Source organism: Erpetoichthys calabaricus, chromosome 13 (assembly GCF_900747795.2).
Source record: "Erpetoichthys calabaricus chromosome 13, fErpCal1.3, whole genome shotgun sequence".
Taxonomy (NCBI): domain Eukaryota; kingdom Metazoa; phylum Chordata; class Cladistia; order Polypteriformes; family Polypteridae; genus Erpetoichthys; species Erpetoichthys calabaricus.
Genome location: NC_041406.2, coordinates 107,133,394 through 107,156,213, shown reverse-complemented (window position 1 = coordinate 107,156,213; position 22,820 = coordinate 107,133,394). Strand labels below are relative to the sequence as shown.

At 39.1% G+C, this 22,820-nt stretch overlaps 1 protein-coding gene across 1 annotated transcript in view; it reads left to right on the top strand.

Annotated features, from left to right (window-relative positions):
* The window catches only part of mocos (molybdenum cofactor sulfurase), a 542,026-nt gene that overhangs the window by 436,681 nt on the left and 82,525 nt on the right, over positions 1-22,820 (top strand). The window contains exons 7-8 of the mRNA XM_051935533.1: positions 15,432-15,548; positions 16,309-16,791. Coding sequence (XP_051791493.1) covers positions 15,432-15,548; positions 16,309-16,791 — 600 coding nt within the window. The remainder of the gene's footprint in view (positions 1-15,431; positions 15,549-16,308; positions 16,792-22,820) is intronic.

Here is a 22,820-nt window from a genome sequence, read left to right as displayed (position 1 = left end):
TAAACAATTGAGAACGGAGCGAGTGAAGCATACAAGCATGTTCATAAGGGAAACAAAGCACGGTGTAAAACGTAAGTTTAAATTAAGTTTATAGAAACGCTCCCGCTGCGGATTGCAATAACATATTCGCGAGATAAAAGTTTAATGAGAAGACACGAGGTATAAACGAACCACACGCCGTGGCGCAACGTTAAGGGCAACAGTTTCAACCATTCTATGATCTGCTTCTCGCAACTGAAAGACGGCACATGGCGGATGTTAGCCGACTTGCTGACCGCAACGTTAGGGGCTTCAACTATGGCGCTGACGCCACATCTCAGTGCCAACACTTTGCAGACTGTACTTAAAAGACACGCCCTCCTCACTGGACAGTTAAAAAGACCAATCAAACTAACGATGACATCAAGTATTACCCAATCAAAAGTAGGAAAGGAGGCATCTTCATAAAATGCGTGTGGGATGATTTGCATGACACGCTGCTTTAAAAAAAAAATGATAAAAAAAATACGGGATAAATCCCGTCCAGTATTGATTCAAAACGGGACGCGCAATTTCATTCTCAAAAGCGGCACGATTCCGTATTTTAAAGGACGGGTGGCAACCCTACAGTGCCAGGTAACCACCCATACAATCAGATTGTGATTCAGACTAGGAATGCAATGAATGTAATTACCCCGATCTACATACAAGGCGAAAGTCTTGCAACATTCAAAGATGATGGTTTGGGATAATTAGTACTTATTAAGTACACCATGGCACATAAAAGAGCTTATGAAGCCTTGAACCGAAAAAAGCAAGATCTCAGAGATCGTAACAAAAAAAAAGGAGGTGATGTCGTTTTACTCGCTGTACATTTTAGTCAAACATTACCAGTTATTCCACGAGGGAGACCAGCAGATGAACTCAACGCGTGTTTAAAATCCATGCTTCTCCCACGCTCGGTTATATGTCGCGTGTTCTCGGGTAGGTACACCAAAAAATGTATACATTTAAGCATGTAATGGGCAAACAAAAAATGAGGTATACCCGAAGGCACTGCAGTAGTACTTAATGTAACTTTACTTCTTAAATGTTAATGTTTTACTGTTTAATAATTTATACGCTTCTTATATATTGTTCAAATTCTTTTATCAAAATACCAGTGACAGCGCAATGCACGATAACATGGAGTGAATACACCATACGCATCTGCCCACGGCCGCCCTGGTGTGCGCAGATAGGAGTTGATTCTAAAATAAAATAAACATAAAAAGAGTAATACATTCATCACCCATAAAGCGGATAGTAGACGTGACGTATTATATGTGTACCAGATTTCAAGTCAATAGGTGAAACGGTTTGCAAGCTACAGGTGATTTAAAATCCTGGACAGACCAACGAAAAGCCACGGTAGCAAATTATAGAAGAAGATTTTACTGTTTAATAATTTATATTTATATGAAATGTGCTTCTTATATATTACTTCATATTCTCATATGATAATGATGTTAATGTTGTTTATATTGATTTCTATGTTATTGTAAGTGCATCTATGTGTGTATATGTATGTATGTATGTATGTATGTGTATATATATATATATATATATATATATATATATATATATATATATATATAAAAAATATATGTGTATATGTATATATAATATATCTGTATATGTGTGTGTATATGTGTATATGTATATATATATGACAGCAACACTCATAACAATGACAACACAATTACATTGACAATCATGTTACGTTATTTTTAAAATGTTTCCTTTACTTTTTCATAACCTCTTTAACACACTACTTCTCCACTGCGAAGCGCGGGTATTTTGCTAGTATATATATATATATATATATACACACACACACATACACATATATATATATAATATATATATACACATATATATATATACTAGCAAAATACCCGCGCTTCGCAGCGGAGAAGTAGTGTGTTAAAGAGGTTATGAAAAAAAAAAAAGGAAACATTTTAAAAATAACGTAACACGATTGTCAATGTAATTGTGTTGTCATTGTTATGAGTGTTGCTGTCTTTTATATATATAATATACACACACACACACACACATAAACATATATATACATATACATATATATACATATCTACATATACATACGTATATACACATATACACATCCACATAAACATATATATACATATACAAATTTACATATCTACATATATATATATATATAGACATACATATATACATACATACATTCACATATATATATATATATATATATATATATATATATATATATATATATCTATATATATATATAAATATACTGTATATATACATATGTACTTATTAGCTCCTGTATTTAGGATATAGCAGGTTGGATAATGGACGGATGGACATCTGTATGCATAGCCCCATTTGCCCGTTTTCGTTTTTTTTCTTTCTTCAGTAATATTTCAGTAAACCCGGAGCTTGTCGGTTCAAATCCTGGTACTGACACCACTGTGTGACCCTGAGGAAGTCACTTCACCTGCCTGTGCTGCAAAAAACAAAAGTAATGTAACAAATTGTACCTCAGATGTTGTAAGTTGGTGGAATAAAGGCATAAGTCAAATAGATAAATATGTATTATACACATAGGAACTATTCATTTATTTTCAGTTAAGTCATCTGCAGCAAACTTTTATAAATGAGGGTTTCTGATTTTTAGATAGTGCAAACTGTTTCTTCTTCATTGACATTTTCTCTTGGAGAGCTTTTTTCATTTCATTGAAAATGAAAGCAGCAGCTGCCAAAATATGTAGCTTTCTTATTAATTTTTCAACATTGTGTAAAATAAATGTATAAAGTAACATAAAAGGTTTAAATACTGGTTATCATTTTACACTAAAATATTACTAAAGAGATACAAAAAAAGTAAAATGGATATGTTGTTTTTCTTTAAGGAGATTAAATATTACTGAAGAAAGAAAAAAAAATTAAACAGCCAAATGGGGCTATGCATACGAACTTAAAAGGTTTAAATAAAACAGAAATATATATTTTATTTTTACTTTCTTAACTTGTGGAGGGTGTATCCTGTAGCAAAGCCCTAACTTTTTTCGTGAAAGCCCGTTTCAGTAAATAAGTCTTAAAAACAGGTGTAAAGATATTGACAATAAGCTACGCAAACTCAGGAAGACATGGAATCGTTTAAATCAAGTATCATTACATCTTCCTTTCTTAAAGAGAAGTAAGGCAGTACTTATAAGCTTACATATTTATATATAGACATACATATATATATATATATATATATATATATATATATATATATCTATATCCGAAGCCGTGCAAGCACACTCTTGAGAATGCAACGTATAGTTGTACAGAAGAAAAGCAATCTTGCCTCAAATGAATGGCAACCTTTTGTAGGTCTATGAACTTAATTTAAACTTTAGGTTTACACGGTGCTTTCTTTCCGAAGTACCTGCACTCATGAATATGTCTGTATGTGTCAGTCGGTCAAATCCACGCGCTTCGCACCGGCGAAGTACCGCTTTTAAATTTTTATTAAGAAGAAAATAAAACGTTTTTAAATTGAGGGAAAATATACTAATAACAGTTTGTTAAGGATCTGTTTTTTTGTGAAGCTGCCTTTACTCGAGTGATCACTTCGACCTGACTTGGTGGCCAAGTATAAACGTTACCTGGTAGGTAACCACCCATACAATCAGATTGTGAATCAGACTACGAATGCCGTGAATGTAATTACACACTCACTGCACTTGCTTACGGTAATCGAACCTCGGACGTCAGCGCTAGAGGGGCTTAGCAGCGGTGAAGTATTGCTTTTAAATTTTAATTAAGAACAAAAGAAAACCTCAGAGGTTCGATTCCCGAAAGGGAGTGAAGTGAGTGTCTGGTTACCTACTAGGTAACGCTTATGGTTGGACAGCAAGTGACGTAACATCAGCCACGGTGCCTTCAGTTGTGAGAAGCAGATCATAGAATGATTGAAAATAGTTTTGCATTTACCTTTTTAGTAAAAGGCGAGCTTTTAAGACTGAGAAATCACCCCGTAAATGCACACGTTTAATTGCACATGTGTTAATATGTATGGTTACACAGTATTAAAAGACAGTGAACAACGTGATTTACCTTTGTTCCCGCATTTGATAAAAGGCAAGCTTTTAAGCCTGAGAAATCACCCCGTAAATGCACACGTTTAATTGCACGTGTTAATATGTATGCTTACACAGTATTAAAAGACACTCAAAAATTAACGTCATTTACCATCAGCCACGGTGCCTTCAGTTGTGAGAAGCAGATCATAGAATGATTGAAAATAGTTTTGCATTTACCTTTTTAGTAAAAGGCGAGCTTTTAAGACTGAGAAATCACCCCGTAAATGCACACGTTTAATTGCACATGTGTTAATATGTATGGTTACACAGTATTAAAAGACAGTGAACAACGTCAGTTACCTTTGTTCCCGCATTTGATAAAAGGCGAGCTTTTAAGCCTGAGAAATCACCCCGTAAATGCACACGTTTAATTGCACATGTGTTAATATGTATGCTTACACAGTATTAAAAGACAGTCAAAAATTAACGTCATTTACCTTCGTTCCCGCGTTTGACTCGTGCTGTAAATCTCTTCCTTGTTTTTAGTTCACGTGATTACGTAGGAGGCGTGATGACGCGATACGTGACTCCGCCTCCTCCATTAGAGTATATGGACAAAAAATATGTTCCAGTTATGACCATTACGCTTTGAATTTCGAAATGAAACCTGCCTAACTTTTGTAAGTAAGCTGTAAGGAATGAGCCTGCCAAATTTCAGCCTTCCACCTACACGGGAAGTTGGAGAATTAGTGATGAGTCAGTCAGTCAGTCAGTCAGTCAGTCAGTCAGTGAGTCAGTGAGGGCTTTGCCTTTTATTAATATGTATAGATATATATATATATATATCTAAATCCCCGCGAAGTACTGCTTTTAAATTTTTATGAAGAAGAAAAGCTTTTTAAATTGAGGGAAAATATCCCAATAGCAATTTGTTAAGGATCTGTTTTTTTGTGAAGCAGCCTTAACACAGCTTTTCCGCTGTTTTATAAACGAATGCCATATAAGGTCTTCCTTTTTCCTTGCTTCGCCAAGGAAAGAGCCTTTTTATTAAATCCAAGGGTTCTTCGCTTTTTTTTTTGTTTGTTTATTACGATTGTTATAGTTCTGTTTGTATACGACGTTGTCAGTTCAGCACTCAGGTTGTAATATGACCAAGCTGTGCAAGCTTACTGTTAAGAATGCAACGTATAGTTGTACATGAGAAAAGCAATCTTGCCTCAAATCAATGGCAACCTTTTGTAGGTCTATGAACTTAATTTAAAGTTTAGGTTTACACGGTGCTTTCTTTCCGAAGTACCTGCACTCATGAATATGTCTGTATGCGTCAGTCGCTCAAATCCCCGCGCTTCGCACCGGCGAAGTACTGCTTTTAAATTTTTATTAAGAAGAAAAGAAAACCTTTTAAAATTGAGGGAAATATACCAATAACAGTTTGTTAAGGATCTGTTTTTTTGTGAAGCTGCGTTCACTCGAGTGATCACTTCGAGCTGACTTGCTGGCTAACCATAAGCTTTACCTGGTAGGTAACCACCCATACAATCAGATTGTGAATCAGACTACGAATGCCGTGAATGTAATTACCCCGATCTACATGCTGTCAAATAAACAAACCACACGCCGTGGCGCAATTTTAGGGGCTTCGCCTCTAGCGCTGACGTCTGAGGTTCGATTCCCGTATTGGAGTGAAGTGAGTGGGTGGTTACCTACCAGGTAACGCTTATGGTTGGCCAACAAGTCAGGTAACATCAGCCACGGTGCCTTCAGTTGTGAGAAGCAGATCATAGAATGGATGAAAATAGTTTACTGTCAAATAATGCAAAGAGTACGCGACACCTGTTTCCCCCTTATTCTTGGCTCATCAGGCGTACACACTCACTGCACTCGCTTATGGTAATCGAACGTCGGACGTCAGCGCTAGAGGGGCTTCGCAGCGGTGAAGTATTGCTTTTAAATTTTAATTAGGAAGAAAAGAAAACCTTTTTAAATTAAGTCTTAAAAAGAGGTGTAAAGATATTGACAATAAGCTATGCAAACCCACCAAGACATGCAATCGTTTAAATCAAGGCGCAAGTCGAAAAACACCATCCCATAATATTAGTTAACGATTAACACATTTCTATATGTATTGTAAGCATAAAATACAACTGATAATATGTTGCGCTTATTTATCTGGTGTACTGACATTTTTGCGCGTTTAACGGCTGAAATCTAACGTGGTTTGTGCCCTTAAGAATGAAAAGAGTTTGCATTTACCTTTTTAATAAAAGGTGAGCTTTTAAGCCTGAGAAATCACCCCGTAAATGCACACGTTTAATTGCACATATGTTAATATATCTGCTTACACAGTATTAAAAGACAGTCAACAATTAACGTCATTTACCTTCGTTCCCGCGTTTGACTTGTGCTGTAAATCTCTTCCTCGTTTTCAGTTCACGTGATTACGTAGGAGGCGTAATATGTGATGACGCGATACGTGACTCCGCCTCCTCCATTAGAGTATATGGACAAAAAACAGGTTCCAGTTATGACCATTACACGTAGAATTTCGAAATGAAACCTGCCTAACTTTTGTAAGTAAGCTGTAAGGAATGAGCCTGCCAAATTTCAGCCTTCTACCTACACGGGAAGTTGGAGAATTAGTGATGAGTGAGTCAGTCAAACAGGTTCCAGTTATGACCATTACGCGTAGAATTTCGAAATAAAACCTGCCTAACTTTTGTAAGTAAGCTGTAAGGAATGAGCCTGCCAAATTTCAGACTTCTACCTACACGGGAAGTTGGAGAATTAGTGATGAGTGAGTCAGTCAGTCAGTCAGTCAGTCAGTCAGTCAGTGAGTCAGTGAGGGCTTTGCCTTTTATTAGTATAGATTCTTATTATAATCGAGAGTAAAATAATTATTTAGTCCGGTTTGAACTGTTCAGAATCTAAACTTCAGATGATGCATGACCAAAAGGGCCCCCAAATTTGAAATGTGCTACGGGCCCCCTAAGCTCTTAATCCGGCCCTGACGTATATATATACTGTAAATATAATACACTACATGTAAACATTGACTAAAAACAAACTACACAGAGCACAATGTCCCAGTCACCTTTATAAAACAGCCAGTGCAATACAATGAGATCAGCCACCAGGTCACTGCTACATCCTCGGCTCAGTGTAGCCTTTCTACTCCAACGTCTATGGAGGGAAAAATCAGTTCATTCTCACCCGTCTGGAACATAGAGTTTGGTCAGACCTGAGTGCCTCCTCACCTTTCAATTCCTCACTGTCTCTTGGCAATCGCGCTGTCCATCTTTGAGGTGGCCACATTCACCATCTGTATCCAGCAGGGAGCACTAGCTGCCTTGTTGGAATAAGTTCTTCTGTAATTGCGGCATGTTACATAACCTGAAACTATATAGATATAATATAAAAAGGCGATACCCCCCTCCCCCCCGCCTTAGTGATACGGCAGTAAGAATTCACATAAGAGAAATAACCTTGCTTTCTTTAATGACGGTTTATGCGGCATAACAGATGAAGGAAGCCATGACAAGACCTTCGGGAGTCGGGGCCCGATGTACAGAGTCTGCCATTTTTGTCGCTGCGTTGGTAGGATTTTCAGTATCAGATGACATTATCTCCCATCTGTCCGTCGGCTTCAAAGGTGTGCCGGGCAATGTTACAAAGGCTTTATACTCTTTCTTCACCTGTAGGCCCCCACTTAGGTGAATCAAGCCATTCCAAACAAGGCAAAGAGAGGATACAATTTCATGCTGACATTGACACACAGAAATAGTATACAATGCCCATTTTGCAGTTGTCCCTGTCTTGTCTTCTAATGCTTGCCTAGCAGTTCTAAATGATGACCCCTTGTGTGCTAAGTCTGGCTTTGTGTTAGCTGTACATGTGAGTAGAAAGAAAAGTAGATTTATAAGTTTGATTTTCCCGCACGCTCCCTTTATTTACTGTATGATGCTATGTTGTCAAGGCAACTTCAGTAACATTGACTGAAACCCAGAACATTACGTGGAAAGAGTTCTTTATGTTTTAGCTGTTGCTTCCATTGCCTGTATTTCTTTCCCCACAAACAGTAAACATCACATAAGCAAACGCAGAGATGATATACTGTACATAAAGACACAACAGTAACCAGACCAAGGCACTATGTGACAGTGTTACAAATGTGTCCCTTCTAGAGCATGGAGCTGTCGCCTAGACACAAGTTGTTTAGATCACAAGTGCCTCCACTTCTGTGAGTGGGCCGATATAAACAGCAAGTTCAGAGAAGGAGGTCGTCTTTTGATTAGCTCAAGATACTGAGATGGAAATCTTGACAACTGATTTCACTGTTAAGAAGAGCAGGGAGCACTAACTATTTTTGTCTTATTTGTGTCCTATGAAATGTTGTTTTATTTTGAAGTTTTGTTATTATATGGGGATTGGCAGGGTTGACACTCCAACAATTACAACACCTCTGTGATTGTTCAGTTCACAATACACATACATTCAAACATTCACACATACATTCATATATTGTCAAACCTGCTTAATCCAAGTCAGAGAAACATGGGGTTAGAAAGTACCCTGGCAGAACTGAACACCAGCTGGGAGACGATTCTGGACAGGACAGCATTCCATCTGGAGATTTGTTGCGGAGGCTGACCGGAGCACCAGGAAAAACCTCTGTGGTGGGGCACGTCTATTAGGATGTCTTAGCGGCTTTCATTTATTAATATTTTACCTTTTTATTTAGTCCGCAGGTTAATCGGCTCTGGCATGTACGTGCACTCACCTTAACAAGGCAAATGGCGGTTAACAGCAGGGTGAGTGCCAGGCATCAGCTGAGGTTGTCAGAGCACAATATTAAAAGTGGAGAGGGGCTAAGTGGGAGGATGGAAACGTAAGGGAGAAAGAACGAGTAGAAGCTCAAGAGTGAGAGAGAGTCGAAAGCAGGACAGTATGGCATGAACTGGATGCGGGTTTCCATAGAAGAGAGAGACAGTGAGGAGAAGAGGACCGGATCTGCTGATCAATCTCAGATAGCAGTGAAGCCAGGAGGAGGCTGGCAAAAACAAGGAACAGTCTGAGAGACAAGCATGCCAGGCAGAAAGTCCAGGGCCATCCTAACATATGGACATAATGGGCTCTGGTCCAAGACCCCAGGAGCAGAGGGGCCCACAATGTTTCTGATGCCTATGTATGTTTCTGTTTTGCTATCAAAACAGGGGACCCAGTGTACTACTTTGCCCAGTGGCCTATGGTGCTGTTAAGACAGCTCTGGCGAAACTATGAAGCTGAGTGAAGCTGCTGCTGTATGCGGGATTCTGACTCTGAACAATGGTGGCATAAGGCAAGTTGCCAGGGGGTCTGACTCAAATTCCAGGGAGGGGTTGAACAGTGTGCGACTCTCTGGATCAGTACCCACAACAGCTGCCCAAGTGGACTACACGTTTCTTTTAAATTATTATTTATATGCACTGATTTTGCATGATCTCTCTCAGAAGACAACTCGCTGTTTTAGATTCTCTTGCGCTTTAATGAAATATTTGTAATGATTTATTTATTTATTCATCCTGGACACTGGAGTTTTTTTTGATACACTGTGGACATGTTAATTCTTTAAGATTTTATAAACACTTGGCACTTTTTGCGCTTTACTTCTTGTCTGCCTCTTCATTTGCTACTGATCCTTCCTCAGTTTTCAGTTTTCAAACTGCTAGATGCCCCACCAAGGGACAAGGCCATGTGTCTCTGGCACGGGGCATCACAACCCCATGCAGCCTGAGGGAGAACATGTAGAATTCACATGGACAATAACCAGGCAGGGATTTAAACAAAGGATGTTTGGTCGGTGAGGCAGTGGAGCTATCCATTGAACCATTGCACTGACCTCTTCCATGCTTGAAAAACAAAACTAAAGAAAGTGAAAATATTTCTAGAATTGATTAATCAGAATATTTTATAAATGGATTTTTATTTCTAGACTTCTGATTGACTAATGTGACAATACAATGTAGAGTAAATGAGACTAGTGGAAGTAGATACCCCCATTCTGATCCCTGTTTTAACTTGGTCAGCCTGGTGTCAATGGTGTGTGGGACAATATCAGCTTATCAGGTCCAGTTTATTAGCAAAACACAGTAGACGGATCTGAATGTTTAATGGGACTTGAAAACAAACCATAAAGGAGACTGCAACATAGAAAGATTAGAATACGAATGCTATATTGTGGCTGTTCTACCAAAAACAAAAAGGCAAATCGAAGATTATATGAAAGACCAGGAGATGGAAAAGTCAAAAGGTAACTTGCAGGGTTCAAAGAGCAGGGACCTCTAAACCAGGCGAAAATTACCAAGCCAAACCAACATATTAAGTAAAAACAAAGTCAAAGCACCACACAAAAGTATTAGCCCTAGTATGATACAATTCAGCTAGAGCTATTGCCCTGGCTTAAATTTATATTTTGATTATTTAGTCTTTTTGTTATTTAAATGTAGTGTTTCATATTATCTTATTAATTCTGTTTTTAGTCTTTTTTGTATTTTTTTTTCTAATATTAGGATTTTCTCTTATATTATCTGTCTTGACTCAGCAGGAAATAGGAGAACTGATTTTGTGAGTAAACTGAGAGAAGCAGGCAAAAGACAAAACAAAAGAAAAGCAAAATAAACCAAGATAACCCAGACAAGAGGCAAATTCAAGGTCAAATTACATGCAATAAGTTGAAACCAGGCAATCCAAGAAGAGAAAACACACACTAGATCAAAATGAAATTAAGGATTTTATCTACAGATCAGATAAGGTTTCTAGAGAAACGCTGATCTTTTATGCCCATTGCTGATTATGTCAAGGTCACGACCCTGGAGACCCTGCCCCTGGAAACGAGGGACATTACCCTGACAACAGTACACAATATGGTATTATCAATTTTCATCCTAAATCATGACATTATCTTTATTAATTATTTTGCTGTTCTGTGACTGTTTATGTTTCTATGTAGAGTTATCTACCCTGTCTCCTTTATCTGGAGCCAAAGGAGACTGGGCTGCCTAATATTACAGCTAGGAGATAGCTTCAGCAAGTCTTTAAGGTGAAAGTGATATGCTGACTTCAGCTTTGGCATTGATTGTTTGTGATTAATTCTTGATTTCCACTGCATTTGTTTTGTTCTCATTTGCATTTACTGATTTTGCCCCTTGGTTCTTGGATGAGGTACTCTTCTTGAATTTTGTCTGTATTTATTCTATTCTGTGACATCCTGGTGTTATGCTAACAAACAAACCAAAAAGTTTGAAATAGTTACTGGGACAAGAGATATAGTCAAAACCAAAAAAAAAAAGATTGAGAACCAAGAAGTCAAACGTACTGTTACGAAAGCCAAAAATCAGTTTTGAAAAAGAAAGACAAGGATCCAAAAAAAAATTGAGAATTTAAAAGGGATTCAAAAAGGCCCTAAACTAAAGGCTTGATTTGGAATCTGTCTGCTCGGATAGGGACATGTTCTATCCAAGTGACTTTTAACCACTACGAATAATTGGGTGAGCCTCATGATATCCAAATTCATGCCCTTAGAGATGCAAGGGGGGCCCTAACATAAGAGCATAAGAAACAAGAAATTTGACAAACAAGAGGAGACCATTCAGTCCGCCAAGCCCGTTTGTTTAGCTAATAGCTAAGCTGCCATAATATCCAGATTCTTGTCAGTTCTCTAACAACCAAAGAGCAAAAAGGAGACAGCCATACCTACAGAATATGGTGATGAGAATGGTAAAAAGAAAGATAAGAAAGCAAAATTAAGGCTTAGCTACAAAATCTAACAGTAGATTCCATATCTACGGCTCTGAAAATTCCCAATAAAGGTGTAAAAAGAGTCAATGGACCCCAGAAATAATGGAAAAGGCATTTGATGTCCAATCTAATAACTGGCAATGCCTTTGTTCTTTTAGAAAACCTTATTAGATATGGAAATAAGTAACTAACAAAGTTGTCTGGATTTCCTTTGGATAATAAAAGGGGGGGGGGGGTCCGATGATAACTGAGGACTTCTTACCAAGACAGAGTTTAAATTCAGAAATAAGTTTTACTAAGTAATGTTTTTCCAACAATGATTTCCCATTTCAGATACACAGCCTTTGTTGTCATCACCTTTGTAGTCCGCTTTTAGAGATCCACCAATTTTCCTTTTTTTCAGCTCCCCCTCGTGTGTGTCTCTTAGGCTTTTTATTACATTTTCACAGAGTCAGAGTTGCTGATGTTAAAAATGTGTTGCTCAGATGCTATTGTAATTTTGTCAGCTTGCTCCCACTCAAGAACAAAGGCAAGGCAGAGTGGAGTATGAAGCATTGTGTGCTTTTTGACAGCAGACCTGGTGATTTTGAAGCTCGGCTTTTATTCTGCACAAAAGACATTTCCAGGTTTCAGGTGAAACAGGCTTCCCGGTTAAGCAGCACTTTTGTTTCTTCATGGCAGGAAATTAAAACTTGATTGGTTTAGTAAATTTATCAGAAGCAGGCAGCAATAAAACCTGAGCCTGAGATTTGTACAAGAATGGGTGAGGCTGATGGCATACTGAGATACAGTATTCAGAGAACATTAACGATTAAATTAAATGTCGCAGTTTTTATAAATGGTGATGACGATAATGAAAGAAAGATGGATTCATTCATTCACAAAGGTTTACGGTGACTCACCTCACCCAGGGTTGAATTATGCCAACTGATGCCCTAAGCACTGCCCAACAATGGCACACTGTCGGTTCCTCCTGTCAAGGCATTAAGATTTAACAAGTAGTGAAGATGAAATAACAGATCAAAACTTACCTTATTTATGTGAAAAATCAGTAAAAGAAATAATAAAAGAACAAGCTTAAGGATCTGTTACACAAATCAGCTGATGAGTTACATTCTAGCCGGGCTTAGCCAGCTGTGTTTACACTCAATGGAAGTGAAGCTCTTATGCCATAAAACAGAAGCAAATGTGATATCTGATGGCACTTTCACACCAAACTTTTAAACTTTAGTTACTCATATGCCAAAGAAAATACAATGCAAATTAAATTCAAATATGGCAGATAAGGGCAATAACAAACAAACTCAATTAAAGTTGAGTGTGGCAATGAAAAAGTTAACAATGGGGGAAGAAACTCTGTGCTGCTCCCATTCCCTTGGCACCCTAAGTGTGTGCTTATTTTGTTTACCCGTTAACCCAGGGTGGCCTCAGCCTTCTTAGATTAGATTTGATAAGATTAGATAAACTTTATTTATTCCAAGGGGAAACTCATATGCATACAGCAGCAGAAACATAAAAAGCAAAATAAAGTCTCACAGGACAGATAATACAATCAATCAATCTATCAATCAATAAATAAATGGATATTGTGCAGAAATTTGAAAATGAACTTAAAAAGTATGTCAGGAGAAAGCACTGAATTGTCTGATAGCTGTAGGCAGAAAAAACTTCAAAATGCATTTCTTAGCACAATGTGATGTAATGACCCTGTGGCTAAAAGTGCTCCAAGTGAGTGCCTATGGTAGGAGACGGAGGATATGATGACAGGCAATTTTACCAACATCCTCTTTTCCACAATAGCTCCCACTATGTCTGGAGTTTGCCCTGTGATGGAGCATCCTTGCCTGATAATTTTGTTCACCACCAGCTCTTTTGTTTTGCTGATGTTTAATTACCAGTGGTTCTCCCTGCACCACAAGACAGAGTCCTCCACAACCTTCCTGTACACTGTAGACTATGATGGACTATTCATCTGAAAATTTATGTAGGTGACAAGCGCTGGTATTGTAATAGAAGTCTGTTGTGTAGAGGGTAAACAGGAAAGGAGACAGGACAGTGCCCTGAGGTGCTCCAGTATTAGAAACCACTGTTTCTGACAACCAGTCCCTGGACCTTATAAACTGCTGTCTGTTGGTCAAGTAGTCCATGATCCAGGAGACTGTGGGGGCATCAAGATGCAAAACACTGAGCTTTTTTCCCAGTCGATGAAACAAAATGGTGTTAAAAGCACTGGAAAAGTCAAAGAACATGATCCTGATCAGAGCATCTTCCACACCTGTATATGTCTGATTGGCAAACTTCAGAGGATTCAGTTGTTCTGAAACCAGGGGTCATAACTGTTTTAGGACCAGCCTGTCAAAGGTCTTCATGATGTATGAAGTAAAAACAACTGGTCTGAAGTACTTGGAATCACTGGAATGTCCTCCTTTTGCAATGGGACCACACAAGAAGTTTTCCACAGCTGGGGAACCTTCTGTAAATTCAGGGAAAGAGAGAACAGGTGCTGAAGGACCCCTCCGAGGTGGCTATCAGATGTTCTCAGCACTCTGGGTCTGATTCCATCCAGCTCTGAAGCCTTGTTTATGCAGAGTGTTCCCAGCTCTCTCCTCACTTGATCAGCAGAGACACATGGTCCAGGGAGTGGATGGGGGCTGGACACCACAGGTGTGATATTACTGTAGGGGTAGGTCATGCAGGGTGCAGATGATAGTTGTAATCTCCTCAGCTTGCACACAGAGGTTAGCCATGTTGAGGGAGGACTGGGCTGACAAAAATGAGTCAAACCTGTTGAAGAACTGCTTTTCCTCATTAGCTCTGCTCTTGTTCCCTTCCTCTGCATGCTTTACAGCCTGCTTGTAACCTGTTATAGTCCTTATTTTGTACACTTATCAGTGCTTAGCAAAAATCTTATTGAATGTTGTGAGCATTATATAGATGTTCATGACTAACAGATTGATCCACTTGGATTTGAACAGATTAGTTTGGAGCTTAAAAAGCCATTCCAGTGCTTTTATTGTCATGACAGGTTGTGGTAGTAAACCCTGAGGTAAACAAGTCAATGTCTCAAGATAGTTCACTCTGCAAAGATCTTCAATTTCTGCTTGAAGGAAAAATCTTCAGAAATCAATCCTGAACCCATTGTTTACTGGCTTGTCAATTCCAGGTTATCCAACCTTTTAAATCTATTTGAGGGTGACATGGTCAACCAACAACAAGCACAAGGCAAGAATCAACCCTGGATGGGACGCTGGTCTATCACAGGACACAGGCTCTCTCATACACCCAAACTCAATCATTTATTAACCAATTAATCTGAAGCAAACAGCTTTGGAATGAAACCTGGAGACCCCTGAGAGTGGCCTACAGAGATTAAGGAGAATGTGACAACTCAAAACCAGGCCAGCTACAGCTACATTGGATAGATGTATTTACTTCACAATTTTAAAAAAATACTTGTGCTTTACTAAAACACACAAAACTAACAAACTGAACACATCAGAAGTAGTCTGGATCAAAATTTTCATTCTTCACAAAGCTGGTAAAAGGTTAACTTCTAATATTTCTGTTTCATTTTAGGTGGATAAACTGGCCAGTCTGCACAATATTCACCTGCGCACAGGTTGTTTCTGCAACATGGGGGCATGCCAGCTCCACCTGGGCATCAGCAATCAGGGAATAAAAAAGAACCAACAGGTAAAGTAGTGGGTAGCAGCAAGCTCTCCAAAAATGTCAGTTAGTCTTTATTTTACATACAGTGCCTATAGAAAGTATTCATCCCTTGGAAATGTTCACATTTTACTGTTAAATAGCAATGAATCACAGTTGATTTACGTTGGCTTTTTTGACACTGATCAACAGAAAAAAAACTCTTTAAACTCAAAGTAGAAACAGGTCTCTGAAAAGTGATATAAATTCAGTTTGGACAACTGTAGTTCTAAAAGAGCAGCCATGTTGGGTTCCCTGCGTGCTAACAGGGGACTCCCCTGTTTTATGGCAGTTCTGCCTGACCTGGAAGTGCTTCCTGGGATGTACTCCTGTGTTTGGCATAAAAGCAGGCATTCTGCCTTACTCAGGTGAGTTGATGTTGGGAGAAGAAGAGGACAAAGGTCCTCTAGGGAGGAGCAGAGAATTAAAAAAAGTAAAAACAAAGAATGTCACTGCTTATTGTTATAGGAGAAGCCTGTCTGAAGGCATTTTGTTAAATTAATGTATTCATTTGAACCTGGTATTTGTGTCAGTGCAGTGGTGTCTGGGATTTGGGGCTCTGTGGTACCCCTACAGGCCACACTGAAAATAAACACTTGTTTCATATACCTTTCCCTCCTTCTCTATGTAATGTATTACTATGTCATGCACCTCATTTGAACTTTCTAATCTGAGTGCTATCAATTAGTTGGACCTGCTAATATCCAGAAAATACATCTCATGGTCCACTTTATATTGGTTCATTTAGGCAGGCCACATCTGTGGAGACAACATTGATATTGTAGATGGACAACCCACTGGATCAGTCAGGATATCATTTGGCTACATGTCCACATTTGAAGATGTGCAGACCTTCCTGAAATTCATTGTGGAGTCATTTGCTAAGAGTCCAATCCGGGTTGATGAAGCCATACTACTTACATGCAGCATTACTGGAACAGATGATGAAACATCAGGACTGGCCTCGTCATTCAGCTGCAAAGTCCATGTTGGCACCCTACCTGACACTCCCAGGTCTAGACAAAGGCAGACTGCTAATTCTATTACTGGCTCACATCAAAATGCTTCTTATGAAAGTACAGCTGTGAACACGGAGCCAAAGGTTGACTATGACCAGGAAGCAAAAAAAGACATGTTGGTGACTCAGATGACACACCCAGAGAGTGCCAATGTATCTAATAGGCTGACCAATATCTTCCTTTATCCAATTAAATCCTGTGGAGCATTTCAGGTAAGTACAAAAAGGTAAAACATTTAAAAACTATATTTGTGTTTGCATTATTATTATTATTATTATTATTATTATTATTATTATTATTATTATTATTATTATTATTATTATTATCATCCATCCATCCATTTTCCAACCAACTGAATCCAAACACAGGGTCACGGGGGTCTGCTGGAGCCAATCCCAGCCAACACAGGGCACAAGGCAAGAACCAATCCCGGGCAGGGTGCCAACCCACTGCAGTATTATTATTATTATTATTGTTATTATTATTATTATTGTTATTATAATTAATAAATTAATTTATACATCACATTTCATATGTTGAATTAAGTTTAAAGTGTTTAAGAAAAATGAGATAGATAGATAGATAGATAGATAGATAGATAGATAGATAGATAGATAGATAGATAGATAGATAGATAGATAGCTCATCTGCGCTGACATCACGAAGGTTGCCGGTTCGAATCCCCGTCACTGCCAAAACAGATGCTACTCTGCTGGGCTCTTGAGCAAGGCCCTTAACCTTCAATTGCTCCAGGGGCGCTGTACAATGGCTGACCCTGTGCTCTGATCCTGAGGGGTATTCGAAAAAGATGCATTTCATATAAATAAATATACACACACACTTTTGTGTGAACACACTGCTACTATAAAGCAAGAACAATTCAAAAGAAAGAAAAGAAAACTTCTAACTTGGCTGTCAAAGTCCCAGGGAGGCCTTGTGCAGATGTAATGCTGTTGTTATAAAGGAACCCCTGTAGCATTCTTGACACACTTCTGCTGAATAATTCAATGGCTGAAAGTCCTCTGTGTTTGTCTGTCAGGGAGAGGATGTGCAGCATTGTTCATAATGACATGCAGCTTTGTTTTAATCTCCTTTGTTACTTAATTCAGGGGGTCCACAGTATGTCCCATTACTGAACTTGCCCATTTAATTAGCTTGTTGATGTGGTGGGCCTATCTTGAGGTGATGTTACCAGCCCAGCACACCACAGAGTAGAAAATCACACTGGCCATCACAGAGTTATATAAGACGTGAAGGATGTCACTCTCCACATTAAAGGAATGCAGTCTACTAAGGAAAAAGGGCCTGCTCTGCCTTTTCCTTATATTGTCACTCTATATGCCAAGAACCATCCAAACTGTCATTAATGTGAACCACTCAGTACTTGTAGGAGTGCACCAACTCTACATCCACTTCCTGAATAGTGACCGAACATGGAGGCACTTTGGTGTGCTGAAAGTCAATAACCAGTTCCTTGGTTTAGCTGATGTTAAGTTTAAGACAATTCTTTCTACACCAAAAACGAAGTTCTCCACCTGACTCTTGAACTCTGTCTAATCCCCTTATCAATACACCCGAGAATTGCAGAATCATCTGCGAATTCCTGCAAGTGACATGACCTGGTGTTCTATTTATAGATGGAGGTGTACAGAGTGAAGAGATGGGAGACAAGACTGCTCCAGTGTCGCTCACATTCATATCAGAAGCAGAGTCCTTGGGTCTCACAAACAGTGGTCTGCTCAACAGATAGTCCATCATCCAGGACACCACAGGCTCACCCACCTACAGTACATATTTCTGAATTTACCAATTTAACAGGGATGGCTGGATGGAATTAAAGGCACTGAAAGAATCAAGAAACAGAATCCTCATAGTGCTGCCAGCCTTGTCCAGGTAGGAGTAGCCTTGGGAAGCAGATAGATAATTGCATTTTCCACTCCAATCTTTGTCTGATAAGCAAACAGCAGTGGGTGCTGGTATTCTTTCACAAGATGAAAGTTCTTCATGATGTGACACGTAAGTGCCACTGGTCTGTAGTCATTAGATGAAGCACCTGCCTTCTTTGGAACTGGAACAATGCAGGAAGTTTTCCACTGCAGTGGCACTTTCTGGAGTGTTAGGGACAGACTGAACAGGCCTTAGGAGCTCAAGGACGGACTCCTACTGGTCCTGTGGCTTTTCTTGTGTGTAGCCTCATCAGTTGTCTCTTCACTTGGTCATTATTTATGGACAGCCCACACTCATGGTCATGGCTATACCAATCGAAGTGGTAATACTTGTTGATGTAGTAGGTGGTGTTGTGGGGGGAACTGGTCATTGGAAAAAATTGCTTATAGTGGAAGGAGGGAAAATCTGTTACAAAACTGGTTCAGTGCGTTAGTTTTGTCCACATCCCCTTCTAGATACAAATTTCAAATTTGCTTAGTATGGACCTGTTTATGAGTTGTTGGCTCCGAATTGGAGTGGCACCTTGTGACAGTTCTCCTACCTTATGCCCGATGCTGCCAGTATAAGCCATGGCCCCTGCAATCGTGAAATAGAATAAATGGTTCCGACTATAGTATGTTAAATAAGTTATTGTGTCTTCAGTTTACCTGTTGTTTTATAGCTGTAATTATTTGGTTAAAAAGATAAAGCAGAACCTTTCGCTTATCACCATCTTTTCTTGAAAGGCAGAAAATGAGGTTGGGCTCAGTTAATATGGATAACTAGCCATGTGCGCACAACTACGTTGCACGTGTTAAAGTTGTCTGTGAAGGGCTCCCTGTTTAAACGCGGCTGCTAGTCGTGAACTGGGCCCTTCGTCGTACAGCATTATGATTTTTTATAAGGGAAACAAAATTACAAAAGAAAACCCTTGGACATTGATTCGATAGGAACGGCCTACTTGGAATCACTGTCCGAATAGTAATTATGTGGTGGTGGAGGAGCATTTCTGCGTCTCTCCATTCACAGTCCATCTCTTTTTCACGACGCTGTCGTTTCCTCTCACAATCTCTTCTCAACCTTTCTCCAATCTCGCAGGTTGCTTTGTGGCAATCCAAAGAGTAAGGAAGAACCAATGCTTCTTTCTTGACCTCCAAACGCCGACTGATGAAAAATCACAGAAGTGTGTCCGACTTATATACTCTGACTGCCGACTCCAAGAAGCGGGTGAACATTCGATTTGGACGAAGTGCTGCCAACGACGGTCGATAGAAATAGAAAATAACACAGTCTCGACAACGAAGCAGGTGTCGATGCCAGATCTAAACACAAAGCACGGTGTCAACGCCAGATCTAAACACAAAGAGTGCTATCAACAGTGTTTGTAAAGAAAAGTAACAACCAAGGCATTGTCAGGGGAACATGAATTCGCAGACAAACAAAGATCAAGATCCAAATGAAGATTATATATAAAGATTAGTTAATTTAAAGCACAACAATTTGTTTAGTTTGAATGTCTGTGTTTTGAGGTGTGACTGGAGTACTTCAGTCTTCAGTACTATAAGCCTGGAGGAGATTCTTAATGCAATGCCTATGTTTTACCTGTCTCTCTACTGCCATCTAGTGCTTCTTCTTCTAATTCATTCGCGGACAAACAAAGATCAAGATCCAAATGAAGATTATATATAGAGATGATTGCTGTAAGCCTTTTCATTTTGTGGCCAGCAGGAGGAGACATTTCCCCAATATTTCCCTTTTTGATTTCATCAGCAAGCCAGCAGAATAAAAAAAAATATACAGATATATCACTACTAATATAGTAATACATAAAGTCTTTAATTAAAATGTATATATTTTCAGTTATAACTAAAAAATAAAAATAGCAAGAACATATACTTTTTCCATAATTACTCTTAGAAAAATTTGGAGCTTTTGAATCAGGATGTTGATATTTATAAAAATATTTTAGCCTCATAGATCAGAATTTTAAGCACTTTGAAAAATAAACATTTCAAGACAAAGCTGTCCCCAATATCTGCTTTTCTGCTAAGTAAGACTAAAGAAACTGTGCTAGATGTGTTTTGCACTCTCCATGCTGAAGGCAGAACCCAAGCTCACACCCCACTTCAGAGCTTGAATGACTTGCGGTAAGGAAACTGGCTCTATGGAATGATTCCTGTTTCTTCGGCACCTCCTTATGTATGTGATGCCCGGTTTACCAGCAGCTGGTATACTCCTGAGATGGGCCAGGGTGAATGAAGATGCAGATTGACAAGAACAGGTGCATTCCATCAACGAATGTGGCCATTGATAAACAAATTGCGGGGCAGTTCAATTGATAAATAAGTCAATAAATAATCCCAATAAAAGCAAATACTAAATGGAGGTTAAAATCCATTAAACAAATACACGAATAAATACAAGTAGGTTAAAATGTGAAGGTTAAAAGCAGAACGTTTGTCCTTTAAAATCTCTTCTGAGCCTCTGTGTTTCCTTCTAAAACAGACATCTCCTCTGCTGCCCAGCAAGAGGGTCATCCTCTGAGAGGTGCAGTCAGCCCTTTAATTCAGGTCGTGTTCTCGCTGCCATCCCTCGGACTCTGCAAGCCCCACTCCTTTCTCCCGCCGTATTGCCTTGGCCTTCAGGGGGAGCCCATTCAGAGTTGCTGGTCACTATATCTACTCTGGACAGTCAGCAGGAGCGACCCCACCTTGGAGTGCCTTTGCTCCACTTAGGCTGAATTCCTGCACAGCCTGCCTCCTCTCTGTAGCAGCATAGGCTCAGCTATGATCCCGACTCTTTCCTTCTGTTCCTTTTCTTTCCATTAACCTCCCATCTTTCTCCATTCTCCCTCCCTTTATACTCCTATGGGTGCCATGTACTGATTGCAGTCCACACAGTGCCGATGTGGAACAGCTGACCTAATCAAACAATCAGCTCGCCCAACTCTTCGGCCGCCACTCTTCTCTTTCTTTCTGCCAGAGCACCTTCTCGATCAGTTTGCCTGTGCAGTTTGCTGTAAGAAAGACACAAACCCCAATAACTTGGTGGAGGTTGACACTTAGCCACCATTTTTACTTTCTCGTATACATAGGATAGAGAGAGTACAGGAATCGTGGAAAAAATTCTATCTCAAGATTTTGATGAATCTTGATGTTTTAGACCTTACTGAGTCTGAAAATACCATTTTTGAAATTACTGTATGTCTGTCTGTGTGTCTGTGTTGTGTAAACAGGATTACTCGAAAACACTTTTTCTTACAGTAGGCCAATAAGATTTTGTTCTCCTGCTTTATATGAAAAATAAGGAATTCTATCAACTTTTGGGCCACACTTTAATTGAATACTTTTGCGAATTTTCAAGTAAACTATGGTTATAATTACAGATAGATGGTTCAAATTTTGTATAGATATTTATAATTTACAGGAAAATGTAATCCTTTGAATTGAAACTAGTAATCCGTAAGAAATATGTGAAGTTTGAATATGCTTTATTATCATTAATAAATGTTTACAGTTTTCATTTGCTTATATCGTTCACTCCAGTCCAGTATTTCTTTTCATGTTTTCTATCACTTGTAGTTAGTACTCTTTAAAGTTCACAGATGTGTGTATACACAAAGCAGTGCTTGAAGTGGATATACTGACGTGCCGATAATGTGCTGTATGTGTTACTCTGATGTATTAATAACGTGAACAGTAGTGAGCATGGAGGCAGTAACTTTGAGCAACACGACAAAATTTCTGTGGCTTCCCCTTTAGAAATTCAACTGCCCCTATCTAAGACTGACGCTGGGATATTGTGTGATTTAAGGGGGTGGCGTGATGAGTTCCCTATTGGAGTTTGCAGCACTGCAACTGAAGATCGAGTTTGGAAAGTCGGTTCCCTTGTAGTTTTCAGAGATGTGACTCAGGGCTGAAGAATCGACAGAGTGGAATTGATAACCAAGATGGGAGCTGGTGTGTATCTAAGAGTGCTGGTAGTCAACAGCAAAAAACAATGTTTGCTAACAATTGAGCTTTGCATCTTCCTTGTTGTTTCGCTGAACTTTCTCCTTCCATTTTACAACATGATCACATCTCTTTTTTCCTGCCTATATTTCCACCCTGTGGTGCTATTCATGTGGCCCGTCAATCACTTCTGCTGTGTACTTTGTTTGCATAAAGCACCCTGTCATTGCAGGGCACAACATGTTAGTTACATTAATTTTAATAAATATTACAACATTAGGACAATCTAGACAACAATACGCCATTCAGTCAATTAAAGCTCATCAGTCCTATCTACTTAATTCTTCCAAAATAACATCAGGTTG